The sequence below is a fragment of the Argentina silus genome (assembly GCF_951799395.1).
Source record: "Argentina silus genome assembly, chromosome: 3".
NCBI classification, from domain to species: Eukaryota; Metazoa; Chordata; class Actinopteri; order Argentiniformes; family Argentinidae; genus Argentina; species Argentina silus.
Window position 1 is genome coordinate 18,641,620 of NC_139657.1, and position 14,397 is coordinate 18,656,016.

At 41.9% G+C, this 14,397-nt stretch overlaps 1 protein-coding gene across 5 annotated transcripts in view; it reads right to left on the bottom strand.

The window, feature by feature from the left end:
• LOC310801723 (protein arginine N-methyltransferase 8-B) overlaps positions 1–4,709 on the bottom strand; it is a gene marked incomplete at both ends in the record, with an annotated part of 18,646 nt that extends 13,937 nt beyond the window's left edge. For 3 of the 5 annotated variants that reach the window (XM_083665827.1, XM_083665825.1, XM_083665824.1), the window contains one exon: positions 4,641–4,709. In XM_083665827.1, the coding sequence (XP_083521953.1) occupies positions 4,641–4,709 (69 nt within the window). Of the gene's footprint in view, positions 1–4,634 lie in introns of all 5 variants that reach the window. The other 2 variants (XM_083665826.1, XM_083665823.1) reach the window with 1 other exon arrangement.
• Positions 4,710–14,397: the final 9,688 nt, after the last annotated feature.

Sequence of the window (14,397 nt, forward strand, 5' to 3'; positions counted from 1 at the left end):
CACAGAAGGTGTGCCTATAAAGCTCTGATTATCACCTGCAATGCCTGGTAGAAGACTCCAGAGAGGAGCCTGTCTTGTTTCCCAGGTGCTTGTTTGTTGTTTTTTCCTCCCCAGATATTGACAGAGGAGAAAAAACCATGAAAACATCCAGCCTGGTCATGGTGTTATTCGATTCCCCTGTCCACATTTATCTTAAAGCTGTAGATCTGATTCTAATTCAGCACACTGTAGTTCATGAATCATGATCGATGGCTGATGTCCTCTTTTTCTTTTCATTTGACTCAACACATTGAACTCAAGCTCCCACTTACAGCTATTGGATGTGCGTATTTTCTTTTCTTGTTTAGTGACATTAATCTTGGCTTATTAGAGACAGTCAGGTCTCTGCTGTCAGTCAAATTGACTGTGCACATTTGTCTGTGTCCTTGTTTTACCACTGAATGGCATAGGAACTGCCTCTGAGCAGCAGGACACTGAGCAAGAGGCTTCTCCCAACACCTGCTCCATTCACACAGAATGGCCTGTTCTGTTTACTCAAAGGGATCAGCTTCCTTCTCATACTGGGCTAACTGATACAGATATTTCATTCACAGATGGACAGACAGGACGAGCACAGACACAGAGATAAACCCTGATTTACAGTCAACATCTGAAGAATACAATTCTCCATTGCCATGAGGAAGTCTTTCACACGAACAATACAAAGTCTGAGGACAGTATGTGGGTTTTGTATGGCCTGGTTGCCCTAGACTGTTGCTATGGGACAATCACAGTGATAGAAGAAGGCTAATTGCATAAATAGTCAGAGTGACCAAGGTTTTGTATGAGCCTCATGGTATTCTTTCCTCTGCATTCGGATTCTGTTCTCGAATGCAGCAAATGCTAAAATTCAATTGTCATGTCAAGCATAAAAAAAAGAAAGCAGCCTCACAGATGACAGTAGCTTAAATTGCCAAACTGAGATTGACATTATCTATTTACTGATGTTGCCATCGGGAAATAACACGCAATGGGTATAATTCACTTATGTGAAATTCAAGAGCGGTCTGAAACAGTAATGGCATACAGTACAACATTGTGATAAAACATAGTCTAGCTACAGTCCATCCAGACGAATAAAGCTAAACTATTTTCAATACACCTAAGTTCAGTGAGATTGTAATATCTTGGTATAGTAAGCAGACCCAGGTATAGTAAGCAGACCCAGGTACTGGGGGTTGCCGTGTGACCGACAGGTGTTGAGCTGCGGCGGTCAGCTGGCCCAGGTTATCGGCCCTCGTCTGCAGGTTCTGACCATGACGAGTGAGAACGACGTCTTGAGCTGCGAGAGCAAGACGCCATTGATCTGCATCCGCTGGGTCCTTGGTGGCTTAGTCTTCTGGAACGTTTTGGTATAGTAAGCAGACCCAGATGCAGAGCAGATAAAGGGAGGCAGACAAGTAGGTAGCGGTACCAAACGAAAGGATCTTTACTTAAGGAAGTGCAGCCAAAACAGGATACGAACACGGACTCAAGGCTCAAAAATAAAAGGCGGGAACACAAAAACACAAGTCTCAAAAACAGTACTCATATATTCCAATAGCTTACGTTCATGATGTAACCAACAAATGGTGAACAACCGGTGAAGACTAAGTGGGAGTGAAGGGAAGTGAGGGTACATAAGCATCAGTGACAATTACACACAGGTGCAGGTGATAAGTTTGTGATGAGGCGGCACAGTGGACAGCCGGAGGGAGACACCTAGGGGCCGCACTGGGGAGTGTGTCTCCCATCCGTAACAGATACAATGTTATGCAATAGACATAAGACTCTCTTAATGGTGTTTAGAAGCACGAATTAAATTAATTGCTCCTCTTAATCTGTGAGGCATCTAATATTGACCAAGGCAACTGGAAGAAGAATGTTCCAGAGTGTATAGCATGACAGAGAAAGGTCATGTCATTAAGCACTGAATACTCTGACAATTTGTTGAAGTTCTATAGTTAACAATTAGGGTTATAATGTTTTCAAATGATCTGAAATGTTTGATAGTGATATACTGTACTACACCATAGCATGGGTTGATACTTAACTGCTGAACTTCTGCTGTACAGTCTGTAGAAGTATTTAGCAAATTTGGAGAATGTTTCTGTGTGAGAGCATCAATTTGTTGGTCTTATCATCAATCTGTCATTTAAAATCTAAATTTCATAAACAAAGATCAAACCAATATCAATTAGGGGACATACAGTAGGCTGGAAACCTAACTTGTCCATTTAAACACTGGCTTAATTAAATCTCAGTAAGACAACTTTAGCAGGCATGAGTTGTTCATATCCTAACCATGAATAAACAACCTTGTATCTCAGTTTATGAGAGGAACGAGTAAAACAAGCCCCCATTTTTAGATGGCCAACAAAAATGGTGACAAAGGATTTTATTTTATTTTTAACTAACTAATTAGTTAACATTGTTTCTTTCCACTGAGTATTTCAGAGTTTCCGACTTGTCTTGAACAACCCATTATGATAGGAACAACTCATGCATGCGTAAAATTGTCTTACTGAGATTGAATTAAGCTGACTCTTAAATGGAAAAGTTAGGATTCCAGCCTATAATGAATAAAGATTGTACAGCATGCGGTGGAGAGGATGAGAGCAACTTCCTTTACTTTAATAGAATATAAAAGGCTCATCGTTCACAAAATGTAAGTGTAATCAATATTCAATAACACTTGCCCAGATTTTGTACATAATATTAGGCCTACAGCAAAAGAAGTCAGCAGAATGCAGAACGCTTGCAATAAATCAGCAAAAACAGGGGTCTTTAAATGTGGCTGTGATATGTTAAGAGGTAGGCCTACTATCTCATCATGGAACAGCAGCTGCAGCAAGAGTCGTTAAGTTGTCAATCTCAGTCCACAAATCAAATGAGGTGCTCTATCGTCATAAGAACATCTCTTCATGGTGATCTGTGGATCTTGCTATTGGAGCAGCTCATTCCTTTGGCTAGTGTAGACCACATTACCCTGATGCTGGGGTGACATAACTAATTCAATGTACCATACCTTTTAGCTTCCTTTATGGTTAGAGGACTGGAGAACCACCTCTTAAACAATTTTCATTTTCTAGTGGACAATCTGAACAATTTACATTTGATCTCAAATCTTTGATGCTGTCCTCTTTTTCCTTTCCTTTGAACATCCTTTGCTTTCATCCCAGATGAAAAACTCCCGTAAATGATGAACTCCCGTAAATGATGACTTAGCATCATAAAAAAACCCACAGACACTGACCATGGAATACTAAGAGCACATTATGCCTCGAGGTACAGTACTACTTTGCAGGAAAGTTTGACTGCATCACTTCACTTCAGAAGTGAAGATATTCTGAGAACCACAATGGATCTTGGCTGTTGCCATTACAGCACTCTTACATTTCACAACCAACCACATAGAGCAGCAGACTCATTCCAATACTGCAGTGGGAGGGAGGGCTCCAGTGTCCGCTCATAATGGTGGAGGTGCCATCCTATTACCCTCAGCCTTCCTAATGCCTATCGACAGAGTGGAGGCCTTGGCTAATGTTTTCTTCATTGCATTACCCCAATCCGAGTTAACTTTTCTGGATTAATAATGCATAGAGGACTTTTTAGAAACCTGTCCTGTGTCAATCTGCCTCCAATATATCAGTGTATGTGTCAGCAGAGAAGAGAACATTCAGAGTGATTGTAGTCTTCATACCACCCAAATAAAAAACTGGTATAGATTAAGGGTGACGGTCAGTATTGATATGGAGTTAATTGTAGGCCTATTGGAGTGGGATGTAATAACAGTGTGCCAACAGCAGTTGACATTGGAAATTCTCCTTCCTGACTGTGACACATTGCTCAATGTTCTGACACACAGGCTAAACGACCGATATTGCCATCAGGATTTCAGAGGTATTCTCACTCCACAATAACTCAGAAACGAGATTATAATATTGTATATGCGTGCATAAAACTCACTTGAATTGAATCTTGGAATTTTTAATAAATGTTGTGTTGCTATTACCCACGATAACTTGACAATAAACGAACGAACGATGTCTTTCATATTTAGAAATCTACCAATTCTTTCTACGATTTACGGCGCATGGGTCCTCTCTCTCAGAGAGCCAGGCAAGCCAACGCACAGCTCCTGCTTCTGCAGGCTACTGCAGCACCAAGGACAGCGCACAAACTCACACCGCGCGTCCTATAAATGCTCCCGCCGAGTCACTCACCTGGCAGAGAGTAAAACAGAATACGAAATTCGGGCACAGAAAACCCCCCACCAATATCGTTAACTGTTGTTATGGAAGTCGAACACACACTACACAGTGAAGTTTATAGCCTATCCCGGGCTCCGCTATGGACATTCATATGTCATGTTGTTATACCTCGATGGAAATTCGGTTATTACAGGGAGGCTATGACAATCAGTGAGTGACTATAATATGCTATTTGACACTCAATGAGCATAATGTTGCGCAAGTAAGGACATGGTGAGCACGCAGAAATAGCTAGGCTACTCTCGCAGAGGTGGTCTGTGAGGTGACCTTTTCATCCTCGCCAAATGAATCAAAGCTGCCTTGCATTTTTTGTGAATTAATTCATATAAAAGCTTTTCTCACACTTACCTCAGTGCTCTCAGACTCCGCCATTTTTCGCCTGAGGAGCATACAGCGGGAGGAGTGTTTTATTCCCATAAGAGCCAACGAGATTTGGTCAACTCGATAAGGATGAAAAGCTGGTGTAAATGAAGTGCCTTTTAAAAACTAATTTTGTCTGTGTTCAGTCCGTCTACAATTTCCCGCATTTATTATTTTTTACTGACACATTTACTGTCTTTGAATTATAGATGATTAACAGACAAACATAGCCTACTACATTGAGCGACCGCTGTTACCAGATGAAAGTGTTCTGGAATTCATAATGCAAAAGTTAGCTATCTCCCACGTTTCTTTCGAGAAGAGCATCAGGCAAGCCGTCCATCACTTGAAAGCCCATGAGGAAAATAACAAAATAAACAGCATTACATTTCCTCCGAGTCTGTAGAGAGTAGACAACTCCGGTAGAGGAGAAACAAACTTGCACTGTGGCAGAGGGACTTTCACCATCACATTTAGGAACAGGTTGTTAATTTATACTCTGCAACATTGTTTCTAAAAATAGAATCCCAGATCCCTATCGCTGTGTTGTCTCCGGCATTATGCAGAATGCATCTTTACAGCTTTGGTTTCCATATTAGTCCTCGATCAGTCCTAAAAGGTTTTCATGTCTGCTCATTTTCCAGGAGAGTATTGTAGCCATTTCGTATTGGAAAGCCTAACATAAGCCAAACATTAACAAAGCAGTAACTACCATTTTAGAGTTCCTCTACTCAGCCCTAGCATTGCTTCATTTAATTGCCACTTTGTCGAATTGCAGGGGGAACATCAGACAGCTCCACAGAACTTCACTCCCAGTTGTAATGCGAAGGTGAAGATGCTCTATCTTTTCCCGAGGTGTGAACGCCGGGATTAAATCAGTGCATGCAGCCGCCTTGCCGGTGTGGTGTCCCACCTGCTCAGCTGATCTCGTCGAATGAGATGAATCAGTTTGGAGAAGCAAACGTTTTCTCTCTCTCTCTCTCTCTCTCTCTCTCTCTCTCTCTCTCTCTCTCTCTCTCTCTCTCTCTCCTGAGAGATGAAAGGAGACAGCATCTCAGTGCCCCTGCCCCATACTCTGGCTTGGCACTGTATTACAGTATATACTCTAGGACTGATTGCTATAACATTTTCTGCTCTTTTTATTGTCTTGAATAGTTATTTAAAAAAAAACAATGAAAAAATCATTGTCACAAACAACCACAATGTGCCCCAATGAGGTTTGTGTTTATTTTCAGGAGAGACCTGGCTATCTCCACTGCCAGGAACCAGGCAGGTCCTCTTCACTATAGCCCACACTCCATCATCCCATCCAGCCCTACAGCAGGTACACACACCATGGAGTGGAGGTATAGTACAGTCTGGCTTCACACACCCATAGTGGAGCACAGATGTCTTGTACCAAAATCTGCACACACGCACGCACGCACGCACGCACGCACACGCACTCACAATACAATTCAAATTGCTAGCTTTTCGGTGGCATAGCTGGTTTCCATCTGGTATATCTGGTGGTCACGTGTGTTGGCAATTCAGAGGTCGCAGGGTCATGACTCGTGTGGAGCAACTCGGAGTGCGAGGACTGTTTGCAGCAACTTGACGTCCGTCACAGGGGTGAGTGTAACCGAGTTGAGATAGTAAACTCACTCCTCTGGTTCAAATACCACCACCTCATTACTAACACCACTAATATGTCTATCAGAATCTTTACCAATGCCTGAATAATTTCACCATGGAGACAATGGTGTTGGTTTGGACAGCTTGTGTTAAATTGTTGGCTCGGCCTTTGGCTTCAGTCTTATTGCTCCCCAGATGCTACAGTGTGTGAGTGCATGTCTCTTAGGTTGTCAGCAGCAGATGATAGATACTCTCATTGTGTCAGCCATCCTCTCTGTTCTCACTTTAAGAGCCTCTTTTAACACTGATGCACAAAAATGGCTTCAATTACCTCTTTGGCTTCCCTCTCTGATCTATATCCTCTGCCCTTTTCATCCACAAATGACTGTCATCGAAAATCCTATCACTTCTTCTCTGACAAAAGAAAAATGGAGGGAAAAAAGTAATGACAACTGTGAAATACAATGAGTTGCAATTGTTAGCCCCTTTATGGGTGGTGCTCATAGCTGTGTAGTGACTCTGTGCTGTGATTTCAGACTGGCCTCAGTCTCCAGTCTGCAGGGAGAAGTTTGGCTCCCTCATTTTAATGGAGAACGTTTTGAACTGATCTGGCAGAAAATGGACATGGAAAATGGAGCGTATGTAGCGTTACTAACAGGAACTAACAGGCCATTCACTTTTTATTTGTTATGTAATCTAATGTTTCATACATCAGGCAATCATTTTTTTCTCATTTGATTTGAGATATAGCCCTGAAATATCCAGCATTTGTATGGCTTCTCCCATCTCATGGAAATCCCCAAAAGGTGCTTTATTAATGAACACTGGTTGCTGTGGAGTGTTGGAGCATGAAGGTGATGTGTGTGCAGGGTTCTGTCATGTGTGCGTCGTAGGTGGTTTTAAATAACGTGATTTGCATAGATTTCTAAGAACGTGTTCCTGCTTTGTCATTATTGTGTTTGGATTGATGGCAAAAAAAATACATTTAATCAATTTTAAATTCAGTCTATAACACAACAAAATGTGAAAAAAGTGAAGGGGTCTGAATACTTTCCGAAGCCACTGTAATTAATTATAATGAGTACTGTATTATCTTTATTATCTGGGTTTAACCAGTAGGTGTGCTATTGATTGGCGCTTGCAGGTCTTGTGTATGCAAAGCTGTTATGCTGTAATTGAGAGGCCACGGAGTCTGTCTTTGAGTGAACAAATATTGAATGGATGAAAATATTTTCTTTCATACCTAGATCTCTCTCTCTCTCTCTCTCTTTCTCTCTCTCTCTCTCTCTCTCTCTTTTTCTCTTGCTCTCTCTCTCACTGCACTTTTCCTCCATTTGCTCTGTCTGTTTAAAGAGTGAGTTTCTCTGTGAGTTCATTCCCATATGGCACCTGCTCTAGGAATAACCTGCTTTGGCCTATCATCAATGTTATCCATTTTTTATCTTTAACATGATTTATTGTCATTGATGGTCATTTTTGATGTCTAAGAACATCAAAACATCTACTTTCAAATCAAGTGACAGTTCATCATATATTAGGATTACTTAATACTAATGATGGTTAGTTTTCACTGATGATGGTTTGATCTGAAATTTTTTTCATAATGTGCCTCGGAAATTACAACCATCCAGTCTAGAATTGATTGCTATAACGGTCACACATCCAACGCAGCGTATTTTCTTGGATATAAATTCTAAAGATCTAGCTAACTCCTCAGCTCTAGGCTCATAAATGTAGCTTTTGGAACATTAGACCCAAAGTCTTTTGTTCCTTGGCATCTCAGGATGCATGCCTTGAAACTGATAATACACCGCAGGTTACTGTTCTTTCAATTTCTTTGATATCATATTCATTTTTCCTTTCATTTGTGCACTGTAAAAGCAGTCATACAAATGTGTTTTCCTTTCCAAGTTCATCCACAATCTTTTTCAAAGTTAAAAAACAACATATACACACACACACACACACACACACACACACACACACACACACACACACACACACACACACACACACACACACACACACAGATACAGTGTGCATTCCCGTCTACTACCAAGCAAACATTAACATGAAATCCACAATGACTTCACTTATCCGTCCCTCTCTCTCCTACCATAGCTTTGTGCTCCACGTATCATCTTCCACATGAATCAGGGAGCCTTCATTTACAACAGAGTCAGAAAACAGGAGTCATGAAGCAGAGATGGAAACACACGGCTGTCCCTTAACACAATTTATTTGTAAGGCATATGGTCACCCACTGGTTTGAATTATACTGAGCAGCTACCTTGGAAATGAATTTTCTGTATGAATTCTGGAAAGGGAGGAGAAGTTCTAACCAGTCAATGGAATTAAGCAGTTATAATGTAATGCAGTAGAAACAGGGGGCTTTGATGTCGGTTCCATAAGATCTGGAGAGTGTACGGCAGCTGAATGTTATATTGTATTTCCACTTACTAAAGTCTGTGGCTGCACTTATGGGTTGGCTTCAATTAGTGATGCCAAAATCAAGAAAAGAGAAGGGAAAAAAAGTTGCATTACTCATTTGTGATAATGACCCTATCTGTCCTTTTACAGTAAAGAGCTCCCCACATTATATCCCAGTGAAAGAATGAGGTCACATACAGGACAGCCTTGTGTGTGTTTGTCAGTCATTTCAGGTGTGAAATTGTACCTCTCCACCTATGATGCACTACAGGAGCTACACCATGCTGTTGATTGTGCTGGTGATTGTGATTCGGTTGGCTCTGGTGCTCTGAAAACAGACATCATTTCAGTGTTATTCTAACACCTTTCCAACCACAGAGAAAATAATGTCTCTTTTTGTGAAATAATATTTTCCAAGTTATGTTCTGAGACTTTCTATCAAACAATATATCTCCATAACCTCAGATGGACAGCTACATGAAGCCTCTGAGCACCCTCCCTCTTCACCTTTAACACTTGCTGGCCTTGTGCTGTGGTTCTCCAGGACTTAATCCACCTTTACTAGCACAAGGGGTATATCCTGCCCCTCTCCTCCTGTGCCTCCTAGTGGTCTACCCTGTGTGTGACACCTATGGTCTCTGGTGGAGGGGCAGGACGGCTGTTTGGAGCCTTATATAGTTGGTGATGGAGAGAAGATATAAAGGGCCTCTACAGTGCCATTCCTGATAGCTTTCTCCTGGAGTGAGGCTTCCATGTGTCTTTTTTCGCCATGTCAGTCTTTGGGGAACAAGCCTCTCAGTATTTGACAGGTGCACAGGTGGTTCATAATGCGCAGGAGAAGGCAGGAGACCTCATTAACTGCTCGTCATTGTTGTGTTCTTCAGTATGAGATAGTGGAACAGATAGTCTCTGTTGTTGTCGTTTTTTCTACACAACTCATTAATCTTGTACTGACAGTTTTCAAGACCAGCTTTTCTCTCCCAAAAAGACAGTTTAGACAGCAAGGAATTAAGATAGCTTCAATAGACCTACGCTTTTAGGGAAAAAAGGGTTCTTAGGCTATTAGCAGAAGCCTTTGAAAAACTATTATTGGTGCTATCTAGGACAATTTGTGTAGACTGAAGGCTACAGTAGAAGATGCTCACACCAAAATTAATCTTCCTATTTTTGGGCATGAAGGCTGTTATCCCTGCTGTGTTGTGCTGTGTTGTGTTGATAGGAGCACAGTATTCTCAGATGAGACTGAAGCCAAGACTTGATTGAGCTGTCATTCAGTCTCCGTGAAGGATCTTATTGAGCTGATTGTGTGTTGTGGATATTGTGATTGTGTGTTGTGTGTGTGATTAATTAGGCCTATGTTGATTTTTTTTAGCTAGTTGCCTGCAGGCATGGATTGGCACCTGTCCAATAACTGTGATTAGGGCTAATCATAAAGGGTGTGTATCGCCATTGAAATGAGTCAACTCAATGCCATGTTGGGGTTTTACTACAAGGGATGTTATCCTTGCCTTTAGAAGCCATATCATTGCCTGCTCTTAAAATAATGGGGTCATTTCATTTTGTTGTGTAAAGCTAGTCTGGTTTCTCTAGGAACACTAATTGGAAAGGCTAATTAAGGAAGCCTCTTAAGCTCACAGAATTGGGCCCTTATGTGTGTGGTGTGAGGCTGTCGCTGGAGAGATAAATGACAGGGTCAGAAATAATTACCAGACTATCCATCCAGCAAGCACTCAGAATATAAGCCTACAGCCTAGCCCAACATTCAGCTGCTACTGTGTCACACAGCCTCTGATGAGGATGGACAGACTGTGGACATAGTCAATGTGAATGTCATCCACCAAAAGCACCATTGCATGACTGAATCCATAAGAAATTCACTTTGTCATTGAGTTCATCCCTCCAATATGACTTGAATTTCTACTATGTTGTTTCGCTCCACAATGTATCCCTAAGGTGTGACAAATTGATATTATACAGCTGCTAATTAGGTGCAAAAGAACAACTCATAGTAGTGTTGCAAACAATGTCAAACCTGTGTCTCTGCAGGCTTTATCTCTTGCAATTAAAAAAATGTCTTCTACTCATTATCTGTGAGCGTACTACTAGGAGGCATTGCACACGTAGAGACGTGTTGTCACCACAGTCAGACATAGATCAGACAAATCTGGCCAGATCACACAGGCGGGAAACACACAAGGGCTGGTGGCGAAGGGTCTGAAATGAGACATAAGGTGAGGAATACAAAACAAACAGGAAACAAAAAATTAATCACATGAAACAAAGACAAACATAAACTAAGAAACCGGACGAGATGTTACAAAAGTGACAATGACCATCCCCAGCAGTGACAGGGAGGTAGCGTGAGAGGCTCTGTCCTGACACACACACACACTCACACACACACACACACACACACACACACACACACACACACACACACACACACACACACACACACACACACACACACACACTCACTGACCCCACTCTCTCCGAAGGCCAACAGTTGCCTGTTGGCGTGAGCACCATTGACACAGACATAATTGCTTATCCTGCAGGAAGCAGGAATGACTGTGCACGCCAGAATAGGCACACGCACTCCCTAAACCAAACCTCATATCCAGCTGGGAAACATGGGCTTGTTAATTAAGCCTCTCGTTCATGTCTGATGCTGCTGTCACACTGCGTCTGTACTGACAAGGGCTGTTTTGGGAGAATCTAGGTACCACCTGTGGTCCTACACACGCACACACACACACACACACACACACACACACACACACACACACACACACACACACACACACACACACACACACAGGGTTAAAGGACACTGTTTTTTTAGATAAGGGTAAATGGTGAGTGATATTGTACAAAACAACCCCAACAAGCCCCACAGCCCCTCCTCTCTCCACCACTGTGAGACACTGCAGAGCTGGTTCTGGTCTCAATCCAGTGGAGGACAAGGATGGGGGAGGATGATGTTACAGCCCTGCTCTACAGTAAGATGATGAGGCAGTTGTTGGCTCCAGTCTGAACAAGGAGTCTGTGGAGGTGAATGTGAGATTGGGAGAGGAAGGGGGTTCAGATTCTTTAGCGAGCTGTTGCAATAGGGTGGTGGCGAGGAGAGGATACAGATGTGGTTGTTGAGGAATTTCTACTGACAGCCCATCAAGGGGCAGCCTGTTCACCATCCCTGTATGGACAGAACCAATGGTAATGGTGCATGCTCAGCAAATTCCTCTTAGCTGTGCTTACTGTGATTGAAGAGGGCTCAGAGACTTCATGTAGCTGTCCTCATTACTACAGCCTTTTTGGACACGACAGTTGTTCATTTTATTTGATGTTCTGGTAACATTTGACATTACACTTCTGAATATAACTATGTAATTACTGTATGTATAGTAATTACTCAGTATTCACAATTACATAGTAATACAAGTAGAGAAATGTGGAAAAGTATTAACGCTGTTCCTCTTAGAACCAAGGCAGCACAGTGCATGTGAAAAACATATCAATTATGAATAACATTTTTTTCAATCAGAATATGGATTACATTATTGCCACAGCAGAGGAAGAGAGAGAGAAGGTTAAATATTTGTGCTTCCCTTGCAATTCCGTTTCCTCTGCCCTCCCGCTCTCCTTCTCTCACTTTCTCTGCAGTTCTGACACTCTTTGGGGAGAGGATCCATATTTAATGACCCAGCTGCATGGAAATGGGACACTCTAGAACAAACCTGGGCCTAAACCCACTGGCTTCTTTAACACTACAGCTTACAGATTCGCTGAGCTGGGCGATATTAATAAAACAGTTCAGTCTCCACAGGGACGTCCACAGAAGGGGAGCTAGCTTGGATTTGAGTAGGTTAGTGAATGCAGCACTGTTTGAGTGCACATTTGGAAGCAATGTTTTGAGTAAGGCCTGAAATGTTTAACCTACCTAGCTAATTCCCAAAGTGTCACCTTGAGTAGCCCTTTCACAAGCTTAGCTGAGGACCCAAAGTAACACATGATTATTTCGTTGTCCTGTTATTTGGATTTTTTTTACTTTTTTATCATGATTATTGAGTTTGAAAGTCCTCTTATCTGTCCTGTTTTGAGATGTTCATAGATAATCCTGATTAAGATTTTATTGGTCCCTCGGTCGGTACAGTAATTAAGGTTAAGTAAATGCTGAGGGTCCATCTACACATTACTGTGATGGTTTCTGAGGTGCAGTCTGTGGATGCAGTGAGGTTCAATACAGGTCTCTCTGAGAATACGGATGCAGAGTGGTTTCCCACAGGGTATTTTCCTCAGACATACATATGATGCTATTTTTATTTTAAGAAGCACATTCCCCTTGCAGTTGTCATTGTGACCTACTTGTAACAGTAACTGCACTGAAGCCTCAGACAGACTCTGTGTCAGAGAGAGCCTTTTAAGAAACCTACAACAGCACCCACTCATAATAGTACTGCCAACATATTTCTTTACTTCTACTGCACTGTACCTAAAGGTGCAGAGTCTAGATCATACACAGTACCTGTTGTTTAGGAGGATATGGGAGTATTCCCCAGCCCCCCTCCTCCCAGTCAAACAACTAAGGATTATGACAAGCTGTGAGACTGCCCCTGCCTGTTGCTTGTCTGTACCATCCAGTGTTATAATCTGGAACAGACAAGGGATTTGTCACTCTCTCCAGGGACTAGCCAGGATCATAGACCGCATATACTGTATGGAACCCAATCGTCTTTATTGTTGCATGTGTATTAAAGAACACTGAACAATGTGTAGCTGTGAAAAACAACTCCTTTGGTATTCGCCTACCATAGCAGCTGTGTCAAGGTAGGCGAACACCAAAGGAGTTGTATCATAACAGCTAAACAGTGATGAAATACCCATCCAGGAAGGCAGATTGGATGACATAGTTTTGATTGCACATGGATATGAACATTGTCTTCATTACAGTGTTGTATCCAGTCTATGCATTCTATTTCTATGAACAATACTATCTAATTAGAGTCTGGTCTCATAGTGCAGAAAGAAGGACACACACACACAATGACGTATTACTTATCTACACGTCTAGGCAGCTACCACGCTACTGTGCACCTTTTTTAAATTATGATTTCCTATAATGAAGCGCTTATCTCCTCTTTTTCATTTGGAAGTGGGCACGTGTAGAAATGGATTCTGTGCTGAACTGACACTGAGTCGACTCGGTCACAGCTGTTTGTTTTGTTTGCTCTATCAGCTCTGATCTCCAGCTCATTAGAAGGAGATTGAGGCGTAGATAGATAAGCCTGGTCACACTCCTGTCACAATGTCTGGGTGAAGTGAGGCGTCAGAGGCTCACCACTGTGGGTTTGGATACTGTAGGTTGGTGCAGGCAGGGAGGTGAGCTCGTACACTTTAGATGTGGACAGGGTTGAGTGTATGATCAACTAGTTATTGAGTGATCACAACTCACATTAAGCTATTGCTAGGCAGATTGAGTCTTCAGACTCTCAGAAATGTCACTCATCATGTGAGTCTAAGTCAGAGAGATAGCATATATCTTTTTTTATTGACACAGCAATATTTGAGCAGTATCTGTTGCTGAACTGTATACAACTGTTGTTGATACTTTTTTGAAAAAAGTGAAACTTAAAGGCTTAGAGGGCTTTAGAGGCTTTGTTTTTGTACTATTTAGCACTGCACTATTACAAAGAGTAATGGT